The sequence below is a fragment of the Engystomops pustulosus genome, chromosome 2 (assembly GCF_040894005.1).
Source record: "Engystomops pustulosus chromosome 2, aEngPut4.maternal, whole genome shotgun sequence".
Taxonomy (NCBI): domain Eukaryota; kingdom Metazoa; phylum Chordata; class Amphibia; order Anura; family Leptodactylidae; genus Engystomops; species Engystomops pustulosus.
The window spans coordinates 190,356,593-190,369,276 of NC_092412.1; the positions used below are offsets into that span (position 1 = coordinate 190,356,593).

General features: G+C 45.4%; 1 protein-coding gene across 2 annotated transcripts in view; it reads right to left on the reverse strand.

Annotated features, from left to right (window-relative positions):
* TAFA3 (TAFA chemokine like family member 3) overlaps window positions 1-12,684 on the reverse strand; it is a 320,332-nt gene that overhangs the window by 191,806 nt on the left and 115,842 nt on the right. For both annotated transcript variants that reach the window (XM_072137624.1, XM_072137625.1), the window contains exon 2: window positions 11,995-12,110. In XM_072137624.1, coding sequence (XP_071993725.1) covers window positions 11,995-12,109 — 115 coding nt within the window. In that variant the 5' untranslated portion in view covers window position 12,110. The remainder of the gene's footprint in view (window positions 1-11,994; window positions 12,111-12,684) is intronic.

The following is a 12,684-nucleotide window of genomic DNA, read 5'->3' on the forward strand; positions in this document are numbered from 1 at the left end:
GGGTTCGTAGCATGAAAAAGTCCAAGCTACATTTATAGATAAACCATTATTTCACTTAAATTGACCTGAAAGTATGACTTGTACTGACAGGTCCATCTCAGCTAATGATACAACCAATTGAGGTTTTGTAGAAAACGATGATCATTTTGGCTACATTGAATTCTAGAGTGCATAACCTGTGAGAAATTGCCTCTTGGTGGTAGCTGAATTAAATTATGGTGTACAGAACAGACTATGGTCGTCATAACCTACACCTCTTCATTTAAGATGTGTAATGCTTTCTACGCGTTCTATGCCTACAGAGGGCAAATAAGTTCAAAATAATTATATGGTTAAAGAATACGAGGAAATTATAGGATGGAGATATACATTTTGTAACACTAAATATAGTAATACTGAAACGTCAATTGCAATTTTAGAATTTTTTACTCAAAGATTGTTTACAATTGTATTGTTTTGGATTGTTACAATCTTGCACTACGTTAGAGGGAGTCTACCACCTCCACCAAGCCTGATAGTCTACTAGCTGCTTGTTGTAGAGAAGTGTGCTATGATTTCCAACATACTTTTATTATTTTGGTTAATTATGCCTTTTCAAAGATACTCCCAGTTTAATCCGTATTCTAATTAGTGCAGTAGGTGCACCAAGTTTACTTCCTTAGAACTTGGACCACTGATATTCCTTTATGTCTAAATCACCTCAATCTTTTTCCAATGTTGCCTTAAGCTTACCAGACCTCAAATCTCCTGTTTATCTGACTGGCAGGGTAGTGGTTCAGGCAGGAATAGCAGCGCTCTGGGTCCGGAGGACAATCATTGGGTGCACCAACATCAAACATATTAGACATATAGACATACACAACTCATAAATCATCTACCTGCAGATTATCATGCCTGGGGAGATGCTAGACTACCTTTAAGCATGCCTTTACGGATTATTCCCTCAGGGGAAGAAGACTTGTATGGGAACTAGAAAAAAAGTGAGCACCATTTTACAGTAAGTTAAGTCTCCCATTGTGAGAAATTTTTAATATATTCTCACTTTGAAAGCCTAGATCAGGAAAATCTCAAGCTCCACTATAATCATCACTGAAAATTACAATATCATAAATCATAAAATGGTCAGAGAAGGCTAAGGTGACATCAATTCTTTGGATGCACACCTCAGCTACATGCTGCAAAGCATCTTTATACCTTGCTGTCCACTATTGATTGATGAGTAGGAAACCTTCATTCTTTTCAGATAGGAGGTCTATGTCACTATAGCTGCATGTTATTATATTCAGCAGCAGAGGAATGTGCTGTATCTACAGTAAGCTGATGTTCTGCAATGTTTGAGTTTTGAGTCTGGATACACACTGCAGCTGCTGAAGAAACTCTTTTTTAAAATGAATGGGAATACAATGTGTCAATAAACAATTTTCACAGAAAAGGAGCAATAGTGATTGTGACAGGGTACTTCTGAAGGAAGAGATATGTGGTGAGTAACTGACAGGTTCTGGTGTCAAAATGTGATGTTTTGCTATTTATTTGCAGACATGACAATTGAGAAGCGGGATAAATAATCACTTAACATTGTGCTGTAGGAGAGCAAACCACAGAGAATATTGTAAAAACAGAGTCCTGAGCCCAATAACAGCAAAAGATTTATGGCCTACCACTGGTATGATAATATAGAAAAAAGAAAAGTGTGTGTCTGATCTTTTTGTCCATTGTCATCTATAAACTAGTTCCAAACATAACACATTGGGGCTCATTTACTAAGGGTCCGAACACTTTCCATTTTTTAACACTCTAGTCACACCCCAAGGAGATAACGACATATGAGGCTGCGGTCACATGTGGTGTTAATGCAAATGTTACCACTAATGTAATAAGGCAATTCACTTCTCCTCAAAATGCAATTAAAGCACTGTGTGACCTCACTCTTAGAAGAATCCAATAAATGAAAAAAATTTAAATGCTAAAATTTCAGATTTTTTAAAAAAAACAGGATGCTGTGCAAAATTTTAAACATTTAAAACATGTGAATTAATTCCAATTTACTTTGGAAAAAATAGGTAAAATAGGGTTCATGAAAAAAATTCTTCTTTGCACCTGCCCTGGACCAGGTGCAGATTTGTGCCTGTCGCAAAAATAAGCCAAAAAAGTGATACATAAGTCGCACAGAACATCTGGGAAACAATGATATACTGTATAAGGCACACTGCACAAGGTGCTGCCAAGGCGTACTTGAAAAACGACAGAGTAAAAAGTCGCAGAAAAGTCGCAAAAATGACAAAAGTCGCAAAAACGATACAATTTGCCTGGAAGAAATAATGATACATGTCCCCCAGTGAGTAAGTTTACAGTTGGGCTTATTCATAACCTTGTAGCTGAGTTGCTAGTGAAACCTATCACTTTATAGTGGATACAGAAATAAAGACTGAAGGGTTAGATTTAGAGATGAGCGAACATGCTCGTCCGAGCTTGATGCTCGGTCGAGCATTAGGGTACTCGAAACTGCTCGTTGCTCGGACGAATACTTCGCCCGCTCGAGAAAATGGCAGCTCCCGCCGTTTTGCTTTTTGGCGGCCAGAAACAGAGCCAATCACAAGCCAGGAGACTCTGCACTCCACCCAGCATGACGTGGTACCCTTACACGTCGATAGCAGTGGTTGGCTGGCCAGATCAGGTGACCCTGGGATAGACTAGCCGCTGCCCGCGCTGCTCGGATCATTCTGTGTCTGGATGCCGCTAGGGAGAGAGCTGCTGCTGGTCAGGGAAAGCGTTAGGGTGTTCTATTAGCTTACTGTTAGGCAGGAGTGATTCTCAAAGAACCCAACAGCCCTTCTTAGGGCTACAATAACGTTCTACTTTTTTTATTTTAATTTGCATCTAGTACCATTTTGTGAGGAATTAGCAGGGGGACTTGCTACCGTTGTGTTTAGCTCTTAGTGGCACACATATCCATAGCAAAGACCGAAGTGGGAAAATTTAGTAGGGGTTGGATTTCAATTAGGCACTAACTCAGTGTCATCTCATCTGACAGTAGTGTGCTTTGATACTTGGCTAGAAAATAGCCATAGGAGAATACAAAGAGCTTACTTACGCATACAGTAGCGTTCTATATATTTGATTTCTGGTTGATCTGCTGGTGGCTGTACTCTCTGCAGTGCATGTACTAGCCAATTCTGAGCAATTTGTAGTGACGAGACTTGCGACCGCTGTGTTCTGCGCTTAGTGACGCACATATCCATAGCAAAGACCGAAGTGGGAAAATTTAGTAGGGGTTGGATTTCAATTAGGCACTAACTCAGTGTCATCTCATCTGACAGTAGTGTGCTTTGATACTTGGCTAGAAAATAGCCATAGGAGAATACAAAGAGCTTACTTACGCATACAGTAGCGTTCTATATATTTGATTTCTGGTTGATCTGCTGGTGGCTGTACTTTCTGCAGTGCATGTACTAGCCAATTCTGAGCAATTTGTAGTGACGAGACTTGCGACCGCTGTGTTCTGCGCTTAGTGACGCACATATCCATAGCAAAGACCGAAGTGGGAAAATTTAGTAGGGGTTGGATTTCAATTAGGCACTAACTCAGTGTCATCTCATCTGACAGTAGTGTGCTTTGATACTTGGCTAGAAAATAGCCATAGGAGAATACAAAGAGCTTACTTACGCATACAGTAGCGTTCTATATATTTGATTTCTGGTTGATCTGCTGGTGGCTGTACTTTCTGCAGTGCATGTACTAGCCAATTCTGAGCAATTTGTAGTGACGAGACTTGCGACCGCTGTGTTCTGCGCTTAGTGACGCACATATCCATAGCAAAGACCGAAGTGGGAAAATTTAGTAGGGGTTGGATTTCAATTAGGCACTAACTCAGTGTCATCTCATCTGACAGTAGTGTGCTTTGATACTTGGCTAGAAAATAGCCATAGGAGAATACAAAGAGCTTACTTACGCATACAGTAGCGTTCTATATATTTGATTTCTGGTTGATCTGCTGGTGGCTGTACTTTCTGCAGTGCATGTACTAGCCAATTCTGAGCAATTTGTAGTGAGACTTGCGACCGCTGTGTTCTGCGCTTAGTGACGCACATATCCATAGCAAAGACCGAAGTGGGAAAATTTAGTAGGGGTTGGATTTCAATTAGGCACTAACTCAGTGTCATCTCATCTGACAGTAGTGTGCTTTGATACTTGGCTAGAAAATAGCCATAGGAGAATACAAAGAGCTTACTTACGCATACAGTAGCGTTCTATATATTTGATTTCTGGTTGATCTGCTGGTGGCTGTACTTTCTGCAGTGCATGTACTAGCCAATTCTGAGCAATTTGTAGTGACGAGACTTGCGACCGCTGTGTTCTGCGCTTAGTGACGCACATATCCATAGCAAAGACCGAAGTGGGAAAATTTAGTAGGGGTTGGATTTCAATTAGGCACTAACTCAGTGTCATCTCATCTGGCATAGTAGTGTGCTTTGATACTTGGCTAGAAAATAGCCATAGCAATAGGATAGCATTGTTTGGTTTTAAAAACTCAAAAAAAAACAAAAAACACAAAAAAAAAAAAAAAGTAAAAAAAAAAATTAAGTTATAACTCTCATTTTAAAAATGTTTAACCCGAGGGCTAGGGGTAGAGGACGAGGGCGGGGACGTGGGCGTCCAACTACTGCAGGGGTCAGAGGCCGTGGTCCTGGGCGGGGTGAGACACCACCTGCTGATGAGGGAGCAGGGGAACGCCGCAGAGCTACACTCCCTAGGTTCATGTCTGAAGTTACTGGGACTCGTGGTAGAGCACTGTTGAGGCCAGAACAGTGCGAACAGGTGATGTCGTGGATTGCTGACAATGCTTCGAGCAATTTGTCCACCACCAGTCAGTCTTCCACGCAGTCCACCCATGTCACCGAAATCGCCACTCCTCCAGCTCCTGCACCTCAGCCTCCTCCCCCCCAGTCTGCCCCCTCCCAGGAAAATTTGGCATTTGAACCGGCATACTCTGAGGAACTGTTTTCTGGACCCTTCCCACAGTCACAAACCACTTGTCCGGTTGCTGCTGAGCAATTTTCCGATGCCCAGGTTTTCCAACAGTCACAGTCTGTGGGTGATGATGACCTTCTTGACGTAGTGGAAGTGTGTAAAGAGGTGTCCGACGATGAGGAGACACGGTTGTCAGACAGTGGGGAAGTTGTTGTCAGGGCAGGAAGTCCGAGGGGGGAGCAGACTGAGGGATCGGAGGATGATGAGGTGACAGACCCAAGCTGGGTTGAGAGGCCGGGTGAACACAGTGCTTCTGAGACGGAGGAGAGTCCTCGACCAGAACAGGTTGGAAGAGGCAGTGGTGGGGCCAGACGGAGAGGCAGGGCCAGAGCTGGTGCATCAGCGCCAAATGTGTCAACTAGTGAAGCTCCCGTGGCGAGGGCTCCTGCGGCGAGGGCTAGATTTTCAGAAGTCTGGAGGTTCTTTAAGGAAACACCGGATGACCGACGGACTGTGGTGTGCAACATTTGCCAAACCAGGCTCAGCAGGGGTTCCACCACTACTAGCTTAACTACCACCAGTATGCGCAGGCATATGAATGCTAAACACCCCACTCAGTGGCAACAAGCCCGTTCACCTCCGGCCGTGCACACCACTGCTCCTTCCCCTGTGTCAGCTGCTAGTCAGCCCCCTGCCCAGGACCCTGCCACAAAAACCCCATCGTCGTCTCCACGATCCTCCACAGCATCCACCAGCGTTCAGCTCTCCATACCCCAGACGCTGGAGCGGAAACGCAAATATAGTGCAACCCACCCGCACGCCCAAGCCCTTAATGTGCACATCTCCAGATTGCTTAGCCTGGAGATGCTGCCCTATAGGCTAGTAGAGACCGAGGCCTTTCGCAACCTCATGGCGGCGGCCGCCCCTCGGTATTCGGTCCCCAGCCGCCACTACTTTTCCCGATGTGCCGTCCCAGCCCTGCACCAGCACGTGTCAGACAACATCATCCGTGCCCTGACCAACGCCGTTTCTGACAAGGTCCACCTGACCACGGACACGTGGACGAGTGCTGCCGGGCAGGGCCACTATATATCGCTGACGGCACATTGGGTTAACTTGGTGGAGGCTGGGACCGAGTCTGACACTGGGGCTGCTCATATACTGCCGACGCCGAGGATTGCGGGGCCTACCTCGGTCCAGGTGTTTCAGGCCTACTATGCCTCCTCCTCCTCCCACCCCTCCTCCACCTCCTCCTCCGAACTACCATCCGTGGGCACGGCGCCATCAGTCGGTAGCTCTAGGCACAGCAGCAGTGCCGTCGCTAAGCGACAGCAGGCGGTGCTCAAACTGCTGAGCCTAGGCGACAAAAGGCACACCGCCCAAGAGCTATTACAGGGCATCACGGCGCAGACTGATCTGTGGCTGGCACCGCTGAACCTCAAGCCGGGAATGGTTGTGTGTGACAACGGCCGTAACCTGGTGGCGGCTCTGCAACTCGGCAGACTGACACATGTGCCATGCCTGGCCCATGTGTTAAATCTGATAGTTCAGCGTTTCCTCAAGACATACCCCAATCTGTCTGATTTGCTCACGAAGGTGCGCCGCATCTGTGCGCATTTCAGGAAGTCCAGCCCAGATGCTGCCACTCTCAGGGCAGCGCAGCGCCGCCTCCAACTGCCCGCTCACCGACTGTTGTGCGACGTGCCCACGAGGTGGAATTCAACACTGACCATGTTATCCAGAGTTTACCAGCAGCGCAGAGCGATTGTAGACTGCCAGATGTCAACTTCCACCAGAACTGGTAGTCAGGTCAGTCAGCTTCCTCAAGTCTACAATGAGGAGTGGACGTGGATGTCTGATATCTGTCAGGTGCTGAGTAACTTTGAGGAGTCAACACAGATGGTCAGTGGCGATGCCGCCATCATCAGCCTCACCATCCCGCTGCTTGGCCTGTTGAAAAACTCTCTGGTCAGCATGAAGTCGGAAGCTTTGCGCTCGTCACAAGAGACAGGGGAAGAATATTCCCTTGTTGATAGCCAAAGCACCCTCAGGTCTGTTTCTCAGCGCATATCGGAGGAGGTGGAGGTGGAGGAGGATGAGGAGGAAGAGGAGGAGAATGTTGGTGAGACACAAGAGGGGACCATTGTTGAGTCCTTTACTGTTCAGCGTGTATGGGCAGAAGAAGAGGAGTTGGAGGAGTTGGAGGAGGAGGAAATGGACAGTCAGGCCAGTGAGGGGAGTGAATTCTTACGCGTTGGTACTCTGGCGCATATGGCAGATTTCATGCTAGGCTGCCTATCCCGTGACCCTCGCGTTCAAAGAATTTATTCCAGCACCGATTACTGGGTGTTCACTCTCCTGGACCCACGGTACAAGCAAAATCTTTCCACTCTCATCATTGCAGAGGAAAGGAGTGTGAGAATGCATGAATACCAGCAGGCCCTGGTGCACAAGCTGAAACAGTATTTCCCTTCTGACAGCGCTAGCGGCAGAGTGCGTAGTTCTGCGGGACAAGTAGCGAGGGAGAGTAGGCGAGCAGGCAGCTTGTCCAGCACTGGCAAGGGTACGCTTTACAAGGCTTTTGCCAGCTTTATGTCACCCCAGCAAGACACTGTCACCTGTCCCCAGTCTCGGCAGAGTAGGGCTGATCTTTACAGAAAGATGGTGAGGGAGTACGTAGCTGACCATACCATCGTCCTAAATGATCACACAGCTCCCTACAACTACTGGGTTTCAAAGCTGGACATGTGGCACGAACTGGCGCTGTACGCCTTGGAGGTTCTTGCCTGCCCTGCCGCTAGCGTCTTGTCCGAGCGGGTTTTCAGTGCAGCTGGTGGCATCATCACCGATAAGCGTACACGCCTGTCGACTGACAGCGCTGACAGGCTGACGCTTATTAAAATGAATAAAGGCTGGATTTCTCAGAATTTCCAATCTCCACCAGGTGAAGGAAGCTCAACCTGAATAATTGATCCACTCCTCCTCCTCCTCATTTTCCTCCTTCTCCTCCTCTTTGTACAGTAAAGCAGAGGAAAATGGCTATTTTTTGACAGGGCCCACTGGCTCTTGCTATAGTACTTCATGCATTTAATTTTTCGGGAGGGCCACCGACCCGGTCCTCTGTTTGAAACAATTTTTGTGAGTGCCACATACAGGCACTCAATCTATTCCATTTTACTGCAGGGCCACCTACCTGCTCCTCTGGTTTGAAACATTTTTGGGACTGCCACATACAGGCACTCAATCTATTCCATTTTACTGGAGGGCCACCTACCTGCTCCTCTGGTTTGAAAAATTTTTGGGACTGCCACATACAGGCACTCAATCTATTCCATTTTACTGCAGGGCCACCTACCTGCTCCTCTGGTTTGAAACATTTTTGGGACTGCCACATACAGGCACTCAATCTATTCCATTTTACTGGAGGGCCACCTACCTGCTCCTCTGGTTTGAAAAATTTTTGGGACTGCCACATACAGGCACTCAATCTATTCCATTTTACTGCAGGGCCACCTACCTGCTCCTCTGGTTTGAAACATTTTTGGGACTGCCACATACAGGCACTCAATCTATTCCATTTTACTGCAGGGCCACCTACCTGCTCCTCTGGTTTGAAACATTTTTGGGACTGCCACATACAGGCACTCAATCTATTCCATTTTACTGCAGGGCCACCTACCTGCTCCTCTGGTTTGAAAAATTTTTGGGACTGCCACATACAGGCACTCAATCTATTCCATTTTACTGCAGGGCCACCTACCTGCTCCTCTGGTTTGAAACATTTTTGGGACTGCCACATACAGGCACTCAATCTATTCCATTTTACTGCAGGGCCACCTACCTGCTCCTCTGGTTTGAAACATTTTTGGGACTGCCACATACAGGCACTCAATCTATTCCATTTTACTGGAGGGCCACCTACCTGCTCCTCTGGTTTGAAAAATGTTTGGGACTGCCACATACAGGCACTATCCAAATTAAATTGTCTCCATAGCAGCCTCCACACGTTGTCTCCATTGCTACCTCCAAAAGTCGTCCATATAGCTGCCTCCATACATCGTCCCTTTATCAAACGAGGTGTGTCAGGCAGAAATTTGGGTTGTTTTCATGGATTACACATCAAAGTTGTTAACTTTGTCGCCACCCTGCTGTGTTATCCACAAAATATACTGGCAAACTTTTACCATTTAGGGATATTATTTCAGCGCTTCTTGCGCATCTGTTTACATTCCCCTCACCCGCCATATCCTAAACTTATAAGAACGCTACTACACTTGATCTTATACAAAAGGTTCTTAGAAGTGCTGTTTGGGGAGTAGCCTAGAGACAGGGGCTTGAATTGGCGAAAGCTCGCCTGGCAGCGGAGCGCCAGCTCCATGCGCATCATGCGCTTCTTGCGCATCTGTTTACATTCCCCTCACCCGCCATATCCCAAACTTATAAGAACGCTACTACACTTAACTTGGTGCAGGCTGGGACCGAGTCTGACCCTGGGGCTGGTCATATACTGCCGACGCAGAGAATTGCGGGGCCTACCTCGGTCCAGGTCTCAAAGGCCTACTATACCTCCTCCCACCCCTCCTCCACCTCCTCCTCCTCCGAATTACCATCCGTGGGCATGGCGCCATCAGTCGGTAGCTCTAGGCACAGCAGCAGTGCCGTCGCTAAGCGACAGCAGGCGGTGCTGAAACTGCTGAGCCTAGGCGATAAAAGGCACACCGCCCAAGAGCTATTACAGGGCATTCCACATCAAAGTTGTTAACTTTGTCGCCACCCTGCTGTGTAATCCACAAAATATACTTGCAAACTTTTACCATTTAGGGATATTATTTCAGCGCTTCTTGCGCATCTGTTTACATTCCCCTCACCCGCCATATCCTAAACTTATAAGAACGCTACTACACTTGATCTTATACAAAAGGTTCTTAGAAGTGCTGTTTGGGGAGTAGCCTAGAGACAGGGGCTTGGATTGGCAAAAGCTCGCCTGGCTGCAGAGCGCCAGCTCCATCCCAAGATCCAACTAACATAGTTGCAGCACCTTTAATCTACTACTAGTTCACTGCCTCCATAATAATAATAATAATAATCTTTATTTATATAGCGCCATCATATTCCGTAGCGCTTTACAAATCATAGGAAACAAATACAAATGTATTGTAACAGAGCACAACATTTGTATGGAACAACAGGAGTGAGGTCCCTGCTCGCCAGAGCTTACGGTTTATGAAGATGATGGGGTAACACGAGGTAAAAGAATATTTAACGGTCAAGCCATTCTTCTTAGGGAATAGAACAAAATATAATAAATGGAATTGCTGTCGCTTGAACCACTCAGCCGTCATCTTATATACCAGGTCCAGGGTGAATGGGACTGCAGAGAAGTCTGGTGCCTGTTGGTTGCTGGATAACAGATGGGAGGACGACACAGGACGGGTTAGTAGAAGAGTTAAAACTTCATGCAGTTAATGAGTGTTATAGGCTTGCCTAAAGAAATGGGTTTTAAGAGCACGTTTGAAACTTTGGAGGTTAGGTATTAGTCTGATAGTCCAGGGCAGAGCATTCCATAGAATTGGTGCAGCTCTAGAGAAGTCTTGGAGACGCGAGTGGGAGGTCCGCACTAGGGTAGAGGTTAATCTAAGATCACTGGCGGATCTAAGAGCACGGGTTGGGCGATAGACTGAGATAAGAGAGGAGAGGTAGGGGGGTGCAGCATTATACAGAGCTTTATGGATGAGGGTTATTATTATTTTAAACTGTATTCGAAAGGAGACTGGCAGCCAGTGCAGCGACTGGCATGAACTGTAAGCATACATGGTCCCCTTATCAAACGAGCTGTGTCAGGCAGAATTTTGGGTTGTTTTCATGGCTTCCATGTTAACTTTGTCGCCACCCTGCTGTGTAATCCACAAAATATACTGGCAAACTTTTATCATGTACCGATATTATTTGAGCGCTTCTTGCTCACCTCCTTTGGTTCCTCTCTGACACCCATTGGTTTGAAGCCTGAGTCCAATTAGGGTATGTCGCCATGCCACTCTCTAGCCTGCTGCCGCTGCCTCTGCCTCTGCATGCCGTCCCCTGTAGTGTCAGGGTCAATTATTGGATGTTTTACATGCTATCTAGCTTCATTCTGTCACTCTGTCATGGCCATGCTGTTGCCCATAATTTCGGCATAATGGTGCGATTAAGCAGCCTCAGAGGCATCCATGCATGCTGCCCCTGCTGTTTCCTGTCCATTTCCGTGGTGTTTCCATCCTTTTCTGAGGTTCCCAGGTGTTTGGCCAAGCTTCCCTGTGCAGAGCCTTGGTCCCCTTGAAAAATGCTCGAGTCTCCCATTGACTTCAATGGGGTTCGTTATTCGAGACGAGCACTCGAGCATCGGGAAAAGTTCGTCTCGAATAACGAGTACCCGAGCATTTTAGTGTTCGCTCATCTCTAGTTAGATTGTTTTAGGTTCAATAATTGTGCCAAATAACAGTTTGGATTACAAGACAAGTAATGTATATACAAAGTTACTAAACTTTTATGTACATTATTAGTCACTGTAAAGATGAATGTTCCCTTTTTCTACTCTGTATCTATTCCACAACATACGGTTTTTGATCACTTTAGTGTCTATGTCCATAATGCCGAAAACATTAGCAATAATTATTGGCATTTTCCTGATGATCATTATGAATAATTGGTTATGCTTAAGCTGAACCCGCTTTTTTCAAAACTTTCCGAGAGGCTGAAAAATAGAAACATCACAAAATTCGAGCCTTTGTTGAGATATTTCTAGTGATGAGAGAACTTCAAAGTTTGGGTTCACACTGAGCTTTGTGGGTTCAGGTCCCCAAATTGAACACTGAACTTCATTTGTGTAAGGTAAATTTGCAATATTATGTATTAATTCATGAAACGGTAAGCTGGATTGGCTGACAAATCCTATAAAATGCATTGAAAACATGAAGAACTTTTCAAATGTTTAGCATGTAAAAGTACCACAAGAAAGTGTCATGAATGGCATCAGTGCACTGTTCATACCTGAATGGACTCTGTGGTGTGTTGATGCTGCAGCAATACGACCCCATAGGGTTAAAAGGCAGAGGGCAAGAACCAGTACCCATCTGATGAAGCTTTGTATCTCTCTCTTACCCATTCTGAAAAAAACAAAAGCACAATAAAATATTGTTATATTGTTATACTTAATCTATTATTTGCAGTCTTAAAACCTCTTGTGATAAAACTGGAATTACAGAGGAGTTTTCCGATTCTTGTACAAATAAAGTTCCTCAGTCTAATGAAAATTTCTGACAAACTTTACTAATGAATTACATTACCACTTTCAAGAAGTCATCTGTGAATGTCAGTGAAACCTGTCTAGTTTGAGTATTCTGACAGCTCAAAGTCTGTTCAATTTGTAATGAGACTAAAAAGTTCTCTGTGAGGGAAAATGTCTGGAATTGTTCATTAAACAGGATCCATGAAAGGACAGTGTAGGCAGTACAATATAGAGCAGGAGGAGATAAAGATATGTAGATATATGGGGATAATTACAGCATAACTTCTTTATTGAGCAGTTGTTCCTATGCTGTGAAATTATAGTCAATTATATTGATATAGTCATGCATTAAGAGATAGCTTTCAATCACTGATAGGACCACCTAATATAAATAGTTTACTTGATTCATGAATTTAAAAAAGTTTAGACATATCAATTTGTTACATATAGTT